The sequence below is a fragment of the Crocodylus siamensis genome, chromosome 5, assembly GCF_052110815.1.
Source record: "Crocodylus siamensis isolate JL-2025a chromosome 5, ASM5211081v1, whole genome shotgun sequence".
NCBI lineage: Eukaryota > Metazoa > Chordata > Crocodylia > Crocodylidae > Crocodylus > Crocodylus siamensis.
The window spans coordinates 121,301,981-121,322,788 of record NC_143399.1 but is presented as its reverse complement, the minus strand read 5'-3'; the positions used below and the strand labels follow the sequence as shown (position 1 = coordinate 121,322,788).

Below are 20,808 nucleotides of genomic sequence, written 5' to 3'. Positions count from 1 at the left end.
TCCTGCCTGATTTCAGGTTAACACAGCTTACTAGCTTTCTATCAGTAATACAAAGCTACAATCTGGTATACTGAAATATATTTAAAACAAACAAAAAAACCCCAGTCTGTTATTTTTGTTTTAATTCTTGTTAAGTTTACCATTAATGTTCTTTTACTATTATAGAAAATCTGCTGACAGTTTCACAGTATTTTGCTAGTAACAACTATTACACATGGATGCATCAGTACCTCATAATCACTCTCCAGAAACTCATGAAGGACCATTTCGTAGATGAGAGGCTTCAAAATTGGATCCCGTCTTGGTAAATAAGGGCTAATTGCCTGTAAGAGGTAAAAAAAAAAAAAGCATAGGGTCAAAGTTTAAAGCACTCTTTTTGTACAAATATTCCAGCAAAATGAATAAGAAAAACAAAGTGCTTCCAACATAAGTAGCAAGATCTGACTAATTTTTCATTCCAAGGGAACTGGGTAACAACCCATGATTAATTACCAGTAGAAGGCAGGACAGTGTGGCACCTTATAGTCTAACTCATACAGAGAGACATGAGTTTTTGTAGGCTATCACTTGATTCACAGAAGTTTAGATCTCCAAGGTAGGTGCCTGCACCACCCGCACTGGGACTCTATTCCAGAGTCTGGTCACAAGAACCATGAAGAAGTTTTTCCTTATATCCAGTCTGAAACCTTCTTCTAGGAGTTTATGACAGTTGCTTCTGGTTTTCCCCTAGGGCACTCTGGTGAATAGTTGGTTCGCCGAGCCCCTGATGCTCACCTCTGATATATAACCCACCAAATACAAGATAAGCTGCCACCAAATGCCCTCAAAGGCTTCTCTTTTCTAGGCTGAACAGTCCCGTATCTGCCAGCCTTTCCTCATATAGCTTGCTCTTCATGTCCCTAATCATATGAGTGGCTTTTTTCAAGCTTCTCCACATCCTTCAGTAGACTATAAAAGCTCTGACTCTCTGGATTCCTCAGTCGCTAAGGTACCCTACTGCCCTGCCATCTGCCTACAGATTAACATGACTAACTACCTCTCTAACCACCAAGAATTAGCCATTTTCAACTTTGTTGGATGTATTTTGTATTTTATATCCATACAAACTAAAAAATGATGTTCTGGCACTTATAAGAAGGAAACAATTATTACAAAAATGCCAAGCGCAAACTGTACCCACTGTGACTTGCTACGAGAGCTGCATTATTATACAAATATGTAAATATATGCATTTCTGTTTATAAAAATTCGGAGTACTCACTCACTACATCAGAATTACAATACTATGAGGAAATAAAGTAACTGAAGGTTCCTGGCAGACATTTCAATTAAGAGACAATTAACCTGTTAAACCCACCATAAACAGTAGCCCCGCCACACATTAAAGCAATGAATGGCCCAACAAAACAAAAAACTAGCTAAAAAAATATTCCACAAAAAATACATAACACGTTTGTGGCCGACTGCCATCATGCCTTAAATTGAACATGTGGCAGGGGAAATAGAGTTGGCTCAGAACTCCAGTGCAGTCCTATCAGCTGACACTCAGTCCCAGCCCCAAGAGTCTGGAATTGGCTCCAGTATAGTCCTAGGACTGGGGCCAACAATCAGCCAAATTTCAGTCCTGCCCCCAGGATCACTTGGGTTCAGCCAAGCTGCAAGCACTCAGCTTTCAGTTTGCCGGTTCAGGAGAAGCCGGAATCTTGGGCTCTCTTTGCACAGGCAAGTAGTAATGGTGCTAGTGGACCTCTGATCCAAAGATGGTACATCCTGACATACATGTGGCATAGCAGGAGGTGCAACTGTTGGGACTAAGGATCAGATCCCACTACATCATTCAATGATGAATGTGCACCATAAGCCAGGGATGTATAATTTGCACTCACTGCCAGAACTGAAAATAAATTCAGAAGAAAGGAGTGGTTGATTGTCTGTGTCTTAATGAGCCAAGAAAAGCTGAAGGGTATTATCCAATGCTTTGTAAGTCTCAGCTGACTTGACAGAGGCTTTGGATAGCACTGGTCAGGACTTTTTTAACAAACTGATTAATATGAGCATAATTCTATGCACATGCAAGTGGCAATGACTAAATATGGCAATGACTAACTAAGGGATAGCAGATGCCAAATTAGTCAAGGTGATTTTTGTACCAACTGATGGGACTCTAGCAGAGACCGAGTACCCTGACTAATAAGACTATAATGATGACTTAGTTATCCCAGTGACTAATAAACCAGACTTCACTATCTTGCAAGTATTTTCATATTTCTAAATATAGCCCTATATTGTACTTTGCTTTAAAGTAGCACATAACTGAATTTATTACTACCCAAGAGTATTCTCATAACGGTAAGACACAGATAGAATTGGAAGTCAGTCAGTGTTACTAGGCATTTCTTTATGTTATAAGGGGGTTGTGTGCCAAAATTAATTGGCGAGGGGATTAAATCTCACTCACTCTTTTTTTCTTTTTTTTTTTAAATAAAAAGAAGTTTCTGAGATTTTGGGAAGAGTAACTATTTAGTCCACCCTGAGTGACTTGGGCCATTTAAAAGATAAATCAAGATAAGTTTTACTGTATAAAAATCTACTTAAATAAATGTATATTAATCACTCACAATAAACAGCTTTTCTTTACTAACCATTCACATTTATCTAAAAACTAAATCAAGACATAAAATCCTGGCACACAACTTGTAAAGTCAGATTATGAAGATGGCCTTTCAATCAAAAGCTGCTGTAGGTGGCCTTTCTATCAAAAGCAGAATGTTTCAATAAGCTGCTTTAAAAGTGTTCTTAAGTAACAGCATCCTGACAATCAGAGGAGCCCATTTTAGAGGTAAAATCACTCCTTACCATATAATCCTAGCATAGCATGATATTAAGCACTATTATTCTAGCAAAATGTTAGATGATGCTATTATAGCAGTGGGACTTTTACCATTGCTGTGTTGTGACTTTGTGGTCCATAACTGAAGGCCAAGTATCTTGTTCAAGTCACCAGAGATGTTCCCCTGCTGTCCTACACTGAGGTAACTTTCTGTCATTACACTCAATGTGTCTGACGGAATAGTTCAGAAAAATGGGAAAAACCAGTAATCATTTCTCATCAAAACCTAACTTGACAGTTTTCAACAACTGCTTTAATAACGTTTAAAATAAAACAATTGTTGGAGGGATTTAGACAAAATCTCCTTTCCCTTTGAAAGGCAATTCATAGCAGAAGGATGAACATTATTAAACAAAAAAAACCCACCAGGCCGTGCGTTTGCTTTACAACTTTGACTGGATTTGATATATGTGCTTTTTGACTGATTAAAAAAAAAAAATCTCCTCTGCTCTAAGGAGAGCTCTCCTACCATACTCCACTAGAGTAGGGGTGGCAAACCTGTAGCACACGTGCTACAAATGACACACAGCCTCCAAAGCAGGAGGGAAGGGGGAGAAGTAGGCGACGGGCAGTGCAGAAAGCAGATAGAGCAGGAAGCAGAAAGCAAAGCAGCAAATTGCACAGAAAGGACAGGACTGGGAATAGAAAGCAGAGCAGCAGATAAGGAGAGGCACTTGGAAGGTTGCAGAGCTAATTTGTGGCACACCTGCCAAAAAAGGGTGGCCCCCACTGCATGGCTGTTTTTCTACCTGTCACTTGTTTCTTAATGGCCACCAACAGCTTCTACTTTCTATTACAGACTTTAATTTAGAAATATTAAGTACAATGAACTTGGAACACTGTCCTGCAAGCTGCTGTACCCCAGCACATTGCTCTGCCATGCAGAGTCCCTTTGTAATGGAGAAATTAGAAGGTCATAAGACAAGGAAGCAAGGCTCAGAGTGGAGAATGGGAAAGTAGAGGCAATTTTAAACTGCAATTCTCACCTTCTCCTCCCACCTCAGCTGCCCCCTGAATTAGGCCTCTAATTTTAAGAGCCTAATCCATAAGCCTTAATGTCACTCTTGGCTGAGATGCACATATATATCACCTCTGTGCAAAACAATTCAGATCATTCCTTAGAGCTGAAGCCAACCTACAAAAGGAATAATACTGCTTCTCTCTGAAGCCCAACTGTAGCAACAGCTTTAATACTACTTCTTCAAAAGGAGAGTGTTATTTCTTCTTGCATTTTGGTCTCAGTGGTTGCCAGGGACACAAAAGCACCTAAATTGTTTGAAACCAACACGTGTTCAAAGCTGAACTCCTGACTGCTAAGACTCCCAATTCTGTGTTTTTTAAATCCCTGGTTTAGGCAGGAAATCCATGAGGTAGCTCCAAACTTTGGATGCGTTAGCACTCCAGTCGAGTACTCAGTCCACTACAGGAAATCAGATTCTCGCATGGCTTTTCCCTTCCTCTCTCCCCACACCTACCGAATCTAGCCTTTGAAAATGTTTCCAAATGTTGATAAGCAGATACAGGGACTTGTGTGAGAGTGTTTGTGTGTACAGTACATGCAGGACCCCAGCCAAGAGTGAGGATGTTAATATCACACAAAAGAATGCAAGAGGAATACAGATCTAATACTTCTTCAGCTTTGTGGACACACATGAGATCAAATCCATTGTTGAGGAAGCCCTGCCCACTGCCCTCAGCCACAGAAAACCACACAAGAGTCGGACACTATGCTTCAACCTTTGGCAACCACACAGATTTTCTGGCAAAATGATCAGGATACTCTGGAAGTGGACTGCATTAGGAGCCGAGTGTCTTCATGTTAGGGCCCCAAATCATAGTCCACCTCACTGACTTCAATAGTGCAGGGTTGGTGTACTCTGTTCCACAGAGGAAGAATTTTTAAACCTTTTCCTTACTATTACACTCTTCCTTACTGGAAATATTTATTGCATTTCAAGACACCCTATATATGGAGGGAATTTCTCCAAGTGATGTCCCTTTTAAAATTAGGGATAAAAATCATGACAGTAGACAGCGTAATGTCAATACCTAGCAGTTTTTGGTTCTTAGCTTTAAAGTGTTTTACTTCATCTTGTACAGTTGGGAAGCGCTCCTCTCTCAACCAACGCTTCCTCTAAAATATTAGAAACTAGTGTTAAAATATGCTTCAGCTGCTTTATCCAGTATGTGCTTGTTGGGTCATAGTTTACAAGAGATCCTGTATGCGAGAGAACAAATAATACATTTCAGAAATCAGTCCTTTTAGACCAATTAAGGGTTCATTAACTCTTTGTAGCACTCAGGTACCATGACAACCTGTGCAAGACCATATGATTGTAATAGGAAATGAAGAAAGTAGTATTCTGGAATCGCAGCTTGAAGGTGAATAATGTAACATACTGCATCTTAACGTTTTTCTACAATTGGCTTTCAGAAGGGTGAAAACAACCGTTTAGAAAGGCAGTAATTTAACAGAGAGGTTTTTGCAGCAAACCCACAAATATTTTTATATTTTACAGTCTGCTGGATGACATAAGTGGAGAGAAAAAAACATCTACTCTGGACACTCACAACCAATACGAAAATAAAACCAAGAGGGCTAAAAAAGAATATATCAACATTTCACCTCAGGTCCCTTACTGGTTTGAAACAGAAAGAGACAAATATGAGATTTTATCTTTCAGTGTGGCAAAGAGTTCACCGAACCACTACGAACTCTTAAAAATAAGACAGTGTTGTTCTCTCATTGGAACCACTCTAAAGGAGAAATTAGACATTTCTAAAAAACTGTAATATGCTGAAATGCTTCCCTTTTTTGAAGGGAATTAAACAGCTCAAAACCAGCAAGGGACTACATGCTGTGAGATCTTAATAATACGTCCTTTTAGGCTCACAGAGTTTCACTAGGAAGATATAAAATTCAGAAATAAAATGTGCACACATTATCAAAGAAAGTATGCACTATGTTTCTAATGATTTGGGAGTGGCAACATTTTTACCTTAATGTCATGGGCAATTTATTCACTGAGACTTAACAGCAAATGCGTTTTCTGTACCTGTCTCTCCATGCCAATACCAGGCAAAATACAAGGGGCAGACTGCTTCCCTTCCGTCCCACCATTTGCTGTGCGACAAGGGGAAAAAAATCCTATTCCATTTAAAAAAATGCTTGATATTCTTTAAAGATGAATCCACCCATATAACAACCATGCTATTGCAGATTTTGTTAATTGGTGGGGTTAGTTTTGATTTTAAGAATAACTTAGTAGCAAACTAGGACCATATACAATACTAAAATTCTGGTTCAATGATTTGAGCTCTGTCATCCCAGCTGGTCAACATCAGACTCTGCAGAATAAGTATGGGATGTATTATACAAGAAACATCAGCTAAGAAATAGGATTTAACGTACCTTAAGTTGCCCTATTTCTTTAAATTTGTAAACTTCAAATTCCCAGAGGTCTGTGTTCTTGCCAAGTATTTTCTGGCATTTTCTGTGGATAACAAATCAGGAGAAATTACAAATTAAAAAAAAGTAACATTTGTGAATAACAGCATGTACCAAATGGCACCTTTCAAAGTCCCACATTTTGGCAAACATTGCTCCAAACAAGATGTACCAGAAATGATTTCCTTTACAGCACATCAGCACAATTCCTTTGGTTATCCAGAAGGGGTCACTAGCCTACTAGATGTGGTGGTAAAATGCAACATCCTAGCTGTGACTTCAGCCATGGCTAATTCAGGACCCAAAAATAAAAGGTTCCCTGTACCTGAGTCTCTCTAACTGAGAACCACACTCAACTAAAAATAATAATAAAAGAGGTCTGGTAGTATTTTAAGTGCTTAAATATAGATTTAAGTACCTAGCTTTAAGTACCCAAGTTTGAAAAATTTTGGTCTACACAGGTATCCTCAGTATTATTGTGAATCATCACCTGAGCATGTAACCATGATGGGTGGATCAAGCAGATTAAATGTTAAGGGTCTAACGTGATTTAGAAGAATAAAATCTTATTAAAAATATCTATTATTAATCTTTCTAATGTAGCTAAAACTAGTGAGGTGCTTTACCTTCAAGCTGTCATCAAAAATATAAGTAGCAAATTTGTAAATGTTCATATCAGACATCCTCAGAGATGAGGACATTTTTTTTAAAGATCTATTGCACACACACAACCACCCCTGTGACCCCACCCATCCAGAATGCCCTCAACAACACTGAAAAAAATCTTATATGTATATATATTACCTAGCAGCCAGGTCATAGTCCCTTTTCTCCATTAGATGATTGATATAGGCTAAGCCTATATCCTAAAACAAAAAAAGTAGAAGTTAGACCTATTAGTCATATATTTGGCAAGTCAAACGGTCTGAGTTTTATTGACATAATAAGCTATCATGTCAGCCACGTCTGCATTTGGTGGTTTGTAAAGTCAACCACTCATCCTCATTTCCATGGATGTCCCTTTCTTAAACAGGAATAGTAGACTGTAAATAAAATTGCAGCAAAATATTCACTTTAAGCTCATACCTTCATGTTAAAATGTTGTGGTAAATAACTGGTTCTCCCATAATGGGAAATGTGTGTTATTTTCCCAAGTCCTGGCATCTCAAAGCATCTATCTGAGCATTTGGTGTTTGGGTCAGTTAGTTCAAGGATACTAAAATATTGACCCCAATATGGGGGCCAATATTTTAGGGAGAACATACACTGCTCTATAAAATAGAGGAATTACTGATATTGTAGTAAGCTGCTCATTCCATTACACAGAAGTAGGAAAAAGAAACTAGGTTGTAGGATTTATTATCCAAACATTTTTAATCATATTGTTTCTATTCAAGCTCCGTTAGTTAAAGGTCTGTCTGCATAGTAAATTCACATAATAAATCCCTACTCAAGGATTTATCCCAATGTAGAGCTTTATATGGAGATGCAGCAAATAATCTAAACACTGTTTTATCTTGTGGGATTCACATACAAGGCTCAATGCACACCTTAAGCCAAGCAGTAACAATGCATGAGCCTCCCATGCTGTTCAAACAGCCGCCTAAAGAACTCTACAACAGAGATGCCTGGAAATTTTTTGACAAAATGTTGTTGTCTAAACCTTAAAAAAAAAAACAACCTTTGATTGGGAAGGCTTCTGTAGGGTGATATTTTTAAGTAAAAAAAAAGAGAGAAGAGCCAAACAGACAGGGGACCTCAACCCAGGTCTACCACATCTCAGAAGCGTGCTCTCACCACTTGGCTATTCTGGGGTAGGTTTGTCAATCTCTCTCAACCCAAAATACTAAAAGGGCAAATTTTTGCTGCAATGCCGAACAAAAACAAATGTTGCACCTTGGTAATTTTCATCCATCTCTATCTTAGAATGGCCCTGCTAAGGCTAAGGTAGCAAGTAGCATGGGGGGGGCAAAGTAGTAGGGGAAGGTGGCAAAGGATCTACACTTATGCTGAAAGCAAGTGGTTCTTGCATTTGGTTAGTAGTGTACAGTAGCTGTGGTCACTGTGGCATTCTATGAAGTCCCTGGAAAAACATTCTGTCCAGTAACTTTATGCCTTTGCCCTCACTAGAAAGAACAAGCATATTTTGCTGCATAACCCCAGAGGACTTCAACCACTTAGGGCATGATGGAAAGTCCCTAGAAATCAAATGATAATTCTATTGATTTCAGTAGACTTTGCATCAGGTCCCAACAGTCCAATAAAACTGAGGCTGCACAGGATTAACTAAATTTCATACCAACAGAACACATTTTTTAAGTCATAGGAAAAGTATTTCTTCTTCTCACTTCCTGGCTAGGACCTGTCTTCAGGATTCCTCATTTCTTTTGAAAGCATGAGCTACTTAATTTGAGAGGTTTTGGTGATGTCTTTAGTTTGAGATGGGAAGCTGACTTTACATGGCTGAAGCAGGTAAAACAGCTTTTAGCTTACTTTTGAAATATATGTTTTTGTAATGATCAGGGTTTGCTTATAAAACCGGTTATAAATTTAAAAGCTCAGTTATTACATTGTACTTGTTTTTGAAATACAACATTTCAGTTCATAGCTGAAGGAACAGGCTTTACATCTAGGTCAGTTAAAAAAAGAAGTTAAAGCCATGCTGATTTTTGTTATTTAAAAACAATGTTTTGCTATTATTACAAATGTCTCTATCCTTTTCACTGCTATGCAAAAGCTCCATACAAATGGGAAAATAGCTATGCAAGAGTAAACAGTGACACTGACTATGTTAAAGACTGAAACTTTCAAAAACTTTAAAGTCAGTTAAGGCCTGGTTCAGTCTCAACTGAATTTCAGTAGGATGTGGAAACCTTAGGTTTCCTTTGATATTCCTACCCAAAGTGCTGCCACATGCAGAAATTCAGACTGAAAAGTACTTGCCACCCCCTCCCCACTAGACTTTCAGTTGCTTACAATATTGTTTTCCTTTAGACAACAACATTCAAAAATAAATAAATTCCTTAGAAATGTGCCACTTTTATGCTTACTGTCCCTGTTAGCTCAGTAGCCTTACAAATTCGAAGCACAGATGCTCTGTTTTTAGGCTAACATCACAAAACCAGATGCAGCTTGGAGAGTGCCTAACAACAATTTTCTGGATTAATACAGAAAAAAAATATATAACCAACTTTCTTAGCATCTCTTAATGTTCTAAAAGGCACGAGCTATTTCTTGTTTTGGGTTGAAGAGGAATTGTTTTAGACTTACCAAAATCTTATGCTTTTTTATTGTCTTTTGACTGATCTCAGCTGCCATCAATGCTTCCTACAGTCACATAATAGAAAAATGGCATATACAAGTCAAATACACAAAACTTCTATATAGGATGCTCTAGAACTGCATAAATCAAACTCTTTTCTATGTGTTGTGTTTGAAGCACTAGAATTTTTAATGCCATGGTTGGATGAACAGCTTTGAATTCATACACAAAACAAAAGCAGTCAACCAAAAAGAACTATTTTTGTTTCCATCTGGGCTCACTCCACATTAGTATATTAGGATCAAATATCAAGACTATAGCACAATATAAAATGCAGTTCCAATGACTTATTTTCAAACAAAAATCCTCCACTAGCAAAGCAAGTGGTGAAAAAATTAGCTTGAGAAGGGCTTATCTTGTGCATTTCCCCATTCCATCCTCCACACCAACCAAAAAAAAAACCCCTTTCTCGTCAGAATGATTTATTTCATTAAGTTGAACTTGCAACTCTTTATTTACCCATTTCCAATATACACAACAGAGCTAGTTCTTTTACTACTATATGAAAAGTTAAACCTTAATATGAATCATAACAAAAGCCAGCCACCAACTAGTAGCCAGGGGGCTTTCACCAAGGCCTCCACTATACATTATTACATTTACGTTGCAATTCAAGTGTTAACCGCAGCATAACTAGGAAGGGCACTCCTCATGCACCCAATTAAAGTGCCATAAAATGGGGAACATGCCATAAAGTGTTCCACACAGCTCAGAATATTTTTATGATTCATTTCTATTGTGCTTTAAATTTAATGTGTGGCTGGGGGCTAAAAATGAGCTGACTGTTGGTTCGTGGACCCAAACTGCACCACGGTCTGGAATGGCTCCAGTACCAACAATCAGCCAACTGTTAGCCCCAGACTGAGGTGGGGTGGGGTAGGTTGTGGCAGGGGGAAACTGAAAGCCTTCCCCCACTGAGGATTTTAAACCCCACACTAGAGGTGCCTGGCATGGGGAAGAAGAGGCTCCCACTAATGTGGGGAGGCAGGGCACAGGCATATCCCACTGGAGACTTTAAACCCTGTGTTGGGGATCTCTGGATAGGCTGTCTGGCACAAGAGAGTATTGGGCTGAGGACTATAAATTTCATGTCAGGCAGCAGATGCTCCTGGAGGTGGGTGGAGAGAAGCCTCTGCTCCCTGTGCAGAGCAGCCCAGCCCAGCCCAGCCCGTGTTGCCCACTGTGGGGTTTTGACAGTCAACTGATTGCTGGCTCCAGCCTGGATGGCCTCAGGTCTCAAACCCAGGACTGCCTAAATGGGCCAACAATCAGCTGATTGTCTGTGCTGACAGCCCCACCTGAGCAGGACCTGGCACTTTCCAGGGTGGGAGCTGATAATTAGCTGACTGTCAGACCCACGTGCATGCCCTTAGCTTTCAACTTGCCAATACAGAGAGAACCTGAACATGTGTGGCATTGCCGGTGGCATGATTATTGGGATCAGGAAACAGATTCCATTGTACCATTAAACAAAATGTGTGCTGGGGTCCAAGAGACAGAGCTGTACTTGGGAAGTGCTTGAGTCTTGTGGGATCCAGTGCAGTGTTTTGCATAAACTACAAAACTACAATCACCATTTTGAATTTATTCCCCAGAAGCCACAACCTCGCATGGACATTTTTAAATTCCTTGCATCAGAACTGAGTTTTGATATTCCAGGGGTTTCCTAAGCAGTCTACATACATGGGCATTCTGTACATTAAAAAAATTAAGTTGCAAAATTTCTTTTAAAGCCGTCTGTACAGTCCTCTGAAGTATTACTCTGGGACATCAGAAACCAAAGAACTTGGGCTGTTGTATTAATACTGACTAAAATGATCCAGGTAAAGACAAACAGTAGGTTCTTAAAATGTTATTTAAAAAAAAAAAATAATAAAAAAAAAAATTGGATCTAGGCATCTAATAGTAAATGTGTAGATTTTTCAAAGGTTCTTTGTGCCATCGGTCCCACTGTAGTGAATGACCACAGTGGGTGTCTGCATCGTTGAAAGTCAGATGACACTAGGCACCAACAACTGAAACGGTAACATGTTGTTTGCTTCTTATGAGACAGTTTTCAACAACTAACCAGGAGCCATGAACCTAACCCTAACATAGGAATAAAATGGTGAATTCTGCTGCACTAAATCTCCTCTCCTTTACTTATTTGGATGGATACAAATAACTTAGCAGATTCCCAATCAACTTACCCGCAAACAACTAGGTCATGTGAACAGTTATGCTTGTGCACAACTAACAGAAGCCTTATTCAGTCACATGCAAGGCCAATGCTTACTGCTGCCACACAAGCTTTCAGACATAAGAAACTAAAGGCACTACTGTAAAAATTACTTCGTATTTCTTCTTTTCCAGGAGCCAGTCAATGTGGTCATCTTGGTCCCGTTCCTTTGCCACAACAACATCTCTTGGACTGATAATATAAAAGAGCGATTCGCCCTCCGAGTACTCTGAAAATGCATATGAAATTTTATTGTTATGTTTTCCAGAAGTAAAGCCTTGCATTTTAGTACACCCTTGGGGGAGGGGGAAAAGAGAGATGCTAGCAAGAAAGCAAAATACTCCAGCAGAACATGATGATTTTGGATGCTGTATTTCCAGTAAATTAAAACTGGTTTAAATGGTAAAATAGCTTTCAAAACTCACCACAGCTTATTGCAAATTCTGATTCATCCACTATGTATAAACTTTATGATGGTTTAGAAACACACTATTATACTTTTAGAGGACTATTACACTACATAGCCTGCAATAAATGTATCCTCCCCATCAAGGTCAAGGCCATCAAAAGCATAAATGATAGATGCCATAACCCTTGGGGACATGGTACATCATTACAGCAATGCATTTGCAATGCTATAAGTTAAGGTTATATGTATAATGCATTCACTTTTGGTACAAGTCCTTATTTTGAGTAAGCTTAGACTAAAAATTTTCTTAGAGGTCAAACGGACAATGACCGTTCAAAGTACAACTCTTACTACAAAGCCAGAAAAGAAACACTTCCAATCATTTGTAAACAGAAGCCCTCAATATTATCAACACACAGTCTAAATAATGTTTCACACACTGCATTTGAAACCATCAGAAAAATTTTATACACAACTGATGAATCAAAAACATTTGATGAATAGTGAAGCACAACCATGGGGACTGCTGGACTGTCCAATGCTCGTGATGGGAACAAACTGGTCTAGAGATTGGAAGTGGGTATGCTGCATTCTGGTTGCTTAAGGGCATGATCTATGTGTAGGTTTGGCATATCCATTCTGATTTAAAGTGTACTTCTGGATAAGATGCTTAAAATCAGATTCATTGATTTGAAAAGCCAGAAGGGCCCATTACTATCCATCTGCATAAGGCAGGCTATAGAATTTCAACCTGTAATTTTGCATCAAGCCCATAACCTGCTTGAATTACAGCAGGTTTTTTAGAAAAGTATCCAATCTTCACTTACAAGATTTCAGATGAGAGAATCCACTACATTCTCAGGAATATTCTGTCAATGATTACAGTCACCCTTGTTGTTAAAAATGTGTGCCTCAATACTCTGAACTTGTCTAGCCCCAAATTTTGTCGATTACAATTTTTTTCTTCTCTCTGCTAAATTGGAGACTTTGAAAATTACGATTTTTAGACATACCATGATGTGCTGATAAGTCCATTTGGATAAATCAATCAAGTTTAAACTTGTTAAAACTCCTGTTCTAATTCCATTTGTTGAGAAGTTGAATTTTCTTGGTTTCCCTTTTTAAAACCTTTTCCAACTAGTCAAAGTCTTCTTTAAAGTGCAGACCCCAGAGCAGAGAATAGCAGTCCCACAATGATCTCCATATGCAGAAGAAATACCACTTCCTAGCTTCTATTTCTCCAACTTCTATATTTGAGTATCACATTAGTCCTCTTAGCCAACACGACAGAGCTCTTCATCAGTTGGTTGTCCATCACAAACCTAAATTCTTCAGAGGCACTACTTTCCAATGTACTGTCCCTCATTCTGTTAGCAAGATCTACATTTTTCTCTGCTCGATGCTTGATTTTATATTTGGCTTTAAAACGCATGCTGTTTAAAGAAAGCCATTTATTTATCAAATGACCCAGCCTGTTCAGTAACTCATCGAAGCATAGAAAGTTAGTGTTGGAATTGACCTCAGGAGGTCATCTTGTCCAACCCCCTGCTCAAAGGGGGATCAATCCAGGCAGGGCTTTGTCAAGCTGGGCCTTAAAAATCTCCAAGGATGGAGATTTGACCATCTCTCTAGGTAACTTGTTCCAGTGCTTCACCACCCTCCTAGTGGGAAAGTTTGTTCTAATATCCAACCTAAACCTCCCTTGCTGCAACTTGAAAACTTGCAACTCTGCTCAGTTGCTCAGAAAAGGCAACTGAATTATTATTATTATTTACTATTCTATCACTTCACATTTCACCTGCCAACAGTAACAGGAGAAATTGGACATCTTTTCCCAGATCACTGATAAAGATATCGATTATCATTGGGCCAAGAACAAGGGGACCCCATCAAAAACAACCTACTGGATGATTTCCTATCAACACTTACTTTATGAAATTTATTTGAAAGTTTTCAAGCCACTCAAGCTATACCTGTACAGATAAGTGTATAGTGAGATTTTCAAAAGTGCCTATTGAAATCAGGCACCAAAATACTTTTAAATAGCTGACTTTAGTATAAATTCCTTATCTGTAAAATGGGGATGAGTACTTCACAAAAAAAGTGTGACAATGATAAAGATCGCACGGCACAAAAATACTGTGGTAATGAGGGCCATATAAGTACTTAAGAAATACAGAGAATATTGTGCAGATGCTGTATGCCTCGAAGTAGTCTATGTAAATGTCAGCACAGTTACCTTTATTCAGTAAACAACATTTTTCCACATGCTACGTTAGGTTAACAAGCCCTATTTTTCTTTGAAGCCATGCTGATTAGTATTAGTTGTGTTACCAAACTTTAAACACTTTGCTGATTCGCTACATGTAGGTTACAATTATTTAGCCAAGTTTATGGTTTGCCTGAAACCTTTAACCCAATGGTATCACATCGCCAAACTAAAAGCAAGAGAGTGTTGATATCTCTGCTACAATTACTTGGTTAGATATATAGCAATATTTATGTTCGCATAATTAAATAGTCCCAATGGTAAGGTATGTAGGATATGCAATGCATACAAATCCAGGTAATGTTATAACAACATTCATATTTCCTGACATTTTCGTAATTTTATTTGGCAAACTTGGCATATTAAGTCATATTTTTGCAGTATATAGGACAATTATGACTACCATAGAATGACATAGAAAAAAGCAAGAATACACTATAAACAACAGCATTCAATGTTTTGATTTTTCCAAGAGTAACTAGGAAGGCAAGGCTGTTTGTAACCAAACAACAAAAACATATTAGACTGGCTCACCTAAATGATAATCCCTACATTCGTTTTCTTGGAATCCTCTTACTGTTAAAGCATCAGAAGAGATTTCTTCACAAGATTCAGGAAGGGGCTGAATAATATCCAGTCGAGGTCTTGCACAACACTCTGCTTCCTGAGAAAAATGAAACCACAATAATTGTATCCTATGCAATATGTCTTCCTTATATCAGCTGATGGCCATTCGAGATTTAAATGCAATCCTTTTGCAATTGAGGTTTCAGCAAATGATACATCATCAAAAATGAACATGCCCAAATTGCCATTACAGAACTTAGCCTTACAGTTATGTCTAGATATGAAGCTATTACCGATATAAGAAACAATTAGCTAATAGCCTCTTCTGCTGCGTTGTAGTGGATTTATGCGATCCTTGTTACCATTTGGAAAGATAGGAATAAATGCTCTGAAATTATGACCCAAAAACAGGGCCAAGTAAAGATTAGGAAATAAAAATCTTCCTTGAAATTTTAACTTAAACGTCTCAACATCCTTTCTGGGGTTTTTTTCTGTTTTTGTTTTTCCCCCCCTAAACACCGGGTATATATTTTTGTAGAAAATGACTTTTCACCAAATACTACATTCAACATACGTGTTCATGTGGAAATTTTCTGGTTCACAATTTGCACTGCTTATTATGTTACAAAAACTACATGTTAACACTGCTATTCTTTGTTTTTTCCTTTATAGTGTGTAATCCAGGTGAAGCAGGAGCATACTACTCAAAGCCCTCTCAAAGCTTTTGGGTGAAGGGAAACTATTGACTTGGTATCACTGTACTCTTAAAAGCCAACGACAAATCACTTAAATGAACTGGTTATGAATAAGAAACCAACAATGAAAGATGCTGTTTTTTACTGCCCTCATTACTCCTTTCAGCAGCTGTTGACATCTCAAAGGTCACTTACCCCTGGCATTCTTCATTCAGCCATCCCAACAGAAAGTTACACTTTTTTTTTTTTTTTTTTTAAGTGGTTGGCCTATATGATTGGTTCAAATCCAACCTGCTTTTTTAGCAAACAGCAGTTATTATTTGGCAGTCATAAAATAAGATGGTGGTCTCATTAGCGCACAGAAAACAGAACTCCTCTAGGAGTATCACTGGCAATAACTGACAGCCTTGCCAGCAATCTCAGCAAAGAGACCAAACTAATTAGCCATAAAACTGAACTACCCTATCATCCTTGGAGATAGTCCTCCCTGGTACAAGGCAGATGCGCACAGACAGGGCTCAGAGGAAACCTTCACTGCAACTGCTCACCATTTCTGTTAGAAATAATTCTGATTTTACTAATAGAAGGTTTTACTAGTCTGTGCCTTTCACATGATCTGCATTAGTCTTAAACACATAACAAAAAACAAATGCATTAAAACCTCTCTTCTAATGAAAGTATATAGCTTTACCCAAAATTTTCTTTGCCTCCTTGCTCCCCAAGGCCTTCAGGATCTCTTCAGCTCTCCCCAATTACCTCTTGCTTTATCTGAGGCTCCTTTCTAATGCTACTTTTTCATTAACAATTCTTCCAATTCTTTGCTTACCAGCATTTCAATCCCCCTCCCACCTTTTCCTTATTTACCTTACTTTCTCTACCAGATACACTCACTCTCTTTCTCTCTCTCTGGAGGAACTACTGCACTAGCTCTCTTGGGAGAAGTGGAGGAGACATTATTTTTCTCCTTAAAATAAATAAATAAAAAAAATAATCATCTGATGTCCTGCAGTTGGGCTAGCAGCTAACCCTATTGATTTCAATAGGTTTGAGCGGTGGCTTGAGCCTACAGCATTTCATTGCCTAGCAACACATGCACCCAGTTGCTTAAGGTTACTATAGTGATGATTGTCTAATGCAGACATACTATCAAAGAGATGATCAAGAGCATCTGCCACTCTAATGCTGAGGCCTCAAGGATACCCTCCCTTCCCCCACTTCTCCCTTTTTACTTTGTGTTTCAAATCAAATATAAACAGGACAGTTTCTCTCCTGGTAAGAATTAATGGTGCTAATTGCAATTTCTACCTAATTATAAAAAGACACAGCGCAAAAACAAATGTCTCCGAGGCAAAAGGAACAATGAGCTTCTGCTTCAGCAGTTCCCCCACCCCTGACCACAGTGACCCCTATTGTTGGAGCTGATCAACTTCACTATTCTCATTTTTTCTAATGCAGTGTCAGCAAGGTGCCCTCCCCCCCATTACAGCTGGATGAATCCATTTCTCCTCATATATGAATGCCAGGGAAAAAAGAGAGAGAGAGAGAAGATCCAGGGAAGATCCTCTGTCTTGTTTCCTTTGTTCCTTGTGGGAAGCAAAGTGGGCCTCTACAAGGTAAATATATTAGCCCAAGCAACCTCTTTTGACCTTTTTTATAGGTCAGGGAAGTTTTATCCATTGTTCATTACAGACTAAGCTGCCCACGAATCCCTTCACAGATAATCAGATTTGTGTGCCTAACTTAAACCCAACTCAAGAGATGGTTTTGTGTTGCAGTGCAACTGTAATGCCAAATAAATTACCGTTTTCTCAGAAATCTCCTTTACATATGACAGTATGACAAGCTGGTCGCAGAGAGGTGCCAGTCCACTGATGTAGAATTCAGTCTCAAACTGGAAAACTGCAACACAGTAAAGACACAGTAAAGATTTTATAGTAAATGAGTCTTTCTCTTTCTCTCTTTTTGAGACAAAAATAACCCCAAAACAAAACAAACCACCCCGCCCCCCTGAATTTCAGAGGCAACCAAGCTGCATAAGTTCTCAGCATCTTTGGGCAGAGGAGAGGAAATCAGGCCCCAAATACATAACAAGCTTTTATTTGATCTGAACCTTCAAGAGACTGAGAAGCGACCTGTTAGACCAGGGGTGGGCAATTATTTCGGGCGGAGGGCTGCTTACGGAGTTTTGGCAAGCCATCGAGGGCCACACGATGCCAGGGGCAGATAAATGTTAATTTTCTAAATTTTTTTAGGGGCCCTACGGGCCAGATAGCATGGCCTGGCAGGCCACACATTGCCCACCCCTGCGTTAGACCAACCAAACCAAGTGGTAGAAAGCTACAACTAACCACTGTATTCAAATGAAAGGTTAGGGAAAGAACCAGGCTTGCATTCAGGCCCAGGCAGGGCTTATGTGAACATTCAGTAAATGACCAAACACCACAGCAGAACCTGGGGTAGGTAGAATTTACCTTTACTGTAGAAGCTATAATTCTGTGATAGATGGGGATTCAAAGATTGACTAATCAATAACCAAAGAAACTTATAGACAGGATCAAGCTAAAAGTGGAGGCAGAGTAGCTGATATTTCTCTTTTTGGCCCAAATTCACAAAACTAAACACAAATTTCTAAGATCACTCCTAAGCCTAGGGATTTGAACACTTAACTAGAATGTGTTACAGCAAGAGTTAGCAAGAAACAAAATGTTACTTTTACATGAAACTTTTTCAGCGGACAACTACAAACGAACAGATCTTATATAAATCAGAAATAATTATACACGTTATTTTGACATGGCTTATACTTCCAGTGTTTAATGTTAGGAAACACTCTGCTGCTTTCTTCTCCCTTGTAGCCTTGATCAACATATATTGGTTGATATGAGACACAGAGATGATCTGTAACCAATTCATAACTTATTGCAGTTGCGAAACCCCAGGCATAGACCCAGTATGCTATTTTCTACCCAGTTTTAAAAGCATCCAAGTGTAAATACTGAAAATGTTATCATTAGTTGATAATGATTTATAACAAAACAGAAGCACACTCCAATTCTGCAATAAAGCTGAACCAGAAATGAACATAAAAGAAAGGGGAAAGAAAAAAAGAATATCTTGACTGTTAAATACACAAAGCTAACAAATAATAGTTGAATATAATATTTGGCTCTATGTGAACAAACAAGTGTTATTTAAAAATGAATACTAACACAATGACATAATTTAGGCAATGAAAGCATCACATCAAAATAAACATTCAATCAACACTTCTAGGGGAGAATATGCTAACATTCGTAATCCTCTAGGTAATTATTTTGCTCTGGCCTAGAAGACCGATGAGACTGACTGGAATAAGCCACATGTTGTTTTGAGCACTGACATTAGAACAGATGATGTCAGAAACATTATCTCCATAATATATCTTGCTTCTGACATATGATTTAGAATTTACGGACTTAAAGGCATCCTAAAAGCAGAAAGGAAATACTTGAACAAGATGAAATAAAATGGTCCGAATACAAAATACTCCCTAGAAATCAGCATTTACTGGAAAATATTCATTGACACCTTTTGCAAACAGCGTATGGGGCTGAACAAGGGGGACACAGAGGATTCAATCTGGTGTGGGGAACAGGGAAAGCAATGTGGAGGGGTACTTCTGTCTTTAATATAAAGATGATGAATAAAGTCTTCAAGAACACCTATGTTCCATTGATTTTTATTGGGACTAAAGCTCTTAAGTCCTTTAGGCAGTTCTGAATATTTTTACCCTACACATGTATACACCACAGTATAGGTGAAATAACCTACACAACTGCTCTGCAATAGGAGGCAGAATGCTGTAGAAAGTTTTGCTTTAAGACAGTTTGGTTTCCTTGGTTTCCTGTACAACTTTCTCATAGCTAATCCTCAAGAGGCCTTGTTGAAACACAATACTGTAGTTCTCCTGCTAAGGCCTTGAACAAAGAACATCATCGAGTATAGGCAGTTCTTCTTGACCTGATAAAAGCCTGGAAAACTAATCACATACACCTTTTTCCTGATGAAATTTAAAACCTACAGAAGTACAGAGTTCTACTTAGGTTCACTCTTTGGCCCACTCTGGGGTTTTATAAGTAGCCTGTAACAAAGGAAGAACAAAACTGACCAAAACAACTATTCCAGAACCAGAACCATTAGTACTAACTTGAAAAAGGACTCCAAATCTATCAAACCAAATCTAGAATCTAAATATAGTACGCAACTGCATCCAGCTGGCACACATTTATGCTTCAGCCTTATAGAAAACAATATTCAAGATAAATTAAATCAGATTTACTCCATTCGACTGCTAAATAAAATTGCTCAGAAGTAAAAAAGAAAATTCTGAAGTCCTCATACTATTTCATTTTAGGAAAAAGTAAGATGCGTCAGTGAGGAAACAGAACAAAAATATTTAGTGTAACTGATTTACCTGGAACCAGGATTTCATTGATTATGTTTTGGGACAAGCAAGCAGGAAACTAAACCAGCAGATAGAGAATTCACTCACAAACTGGATTGAACTGAAGAGATAGGCACAGCACAGCACAAGATGGCATCAGTCTCGACTGCAATCCAGACATGCATCAGTATACCTAAAAAAGCTTTAAGCTGCTAACCTCAGATTCCAGCAACAGTGTGCAGCTTGTCTTGCCACAGCTACAAGCCCCTCTGAGGACCACAGGTGGGTACCCTGCTGATACCACTACTGGTACTTGAGATACTAAGTTAGAAAGCCATTTGTGGTAAATGTGAGCAAGCTGCAAACCCCACCACTGGACTCTACTGAAGATATACTAGTAAGCATTTTAAGATGATACTTGAACTGCCCTTTATTTGCTTTGGCTGCTTCTGCAAAACAAACCAAATCTTGTAATACCATATATGAAGTTCACTTGTTTTTTTAGAGTCAGGCAGTTGCATTTGACAGAAAAATAAAAGTGATCAACTATTTACAGTTGGCAAAAAG

General features: G+C 38.6%; 1 protein-coding gene across 2 annotated transcripts in view; it reads right to left on the bottom strand.

Annotated features, from left to right (window-relative positions):
• VPS41 (VPS41 subunit of HOPS complex) overlaps positions 1-20,808 on the bottom strand; it is a 160,037-nt gene that overhangs the window by 39,372 nt on the left and 99,857 nt on the right. For both annotated transcript variants that reach the window (XM_090050094.1, XM_090050095.1), the window contains exons 11-17: positions 17,620-17,717; positions 15,091-15,220; positions 11,992-12,107; positions 9,609-9,665; positions 7,143-7,204; positions 6,303-6,384; positions 231-323 (exon numbers count right to left, since the gene is read on the bottom strand). In XM_090050094.1, the coding sequence (XP_089906220.1) occupies positions 231-323; positions 6,303-6,384; positions 7,143-7,204; positions 9,609-9,665; positions 11,992-12,107; positions 15,091-15,220; positions 17,620-17,717 (638 nt within the window). The remainder of the gene's footprint in view (positions 1-230; positions 324-6,302; positions 6,385-7,142; positions 7,205-9,608; positions 9,666-11,991; positions 12,108-15,090; positions 15,221-17,619; positions 17,718-20,808) is intronic.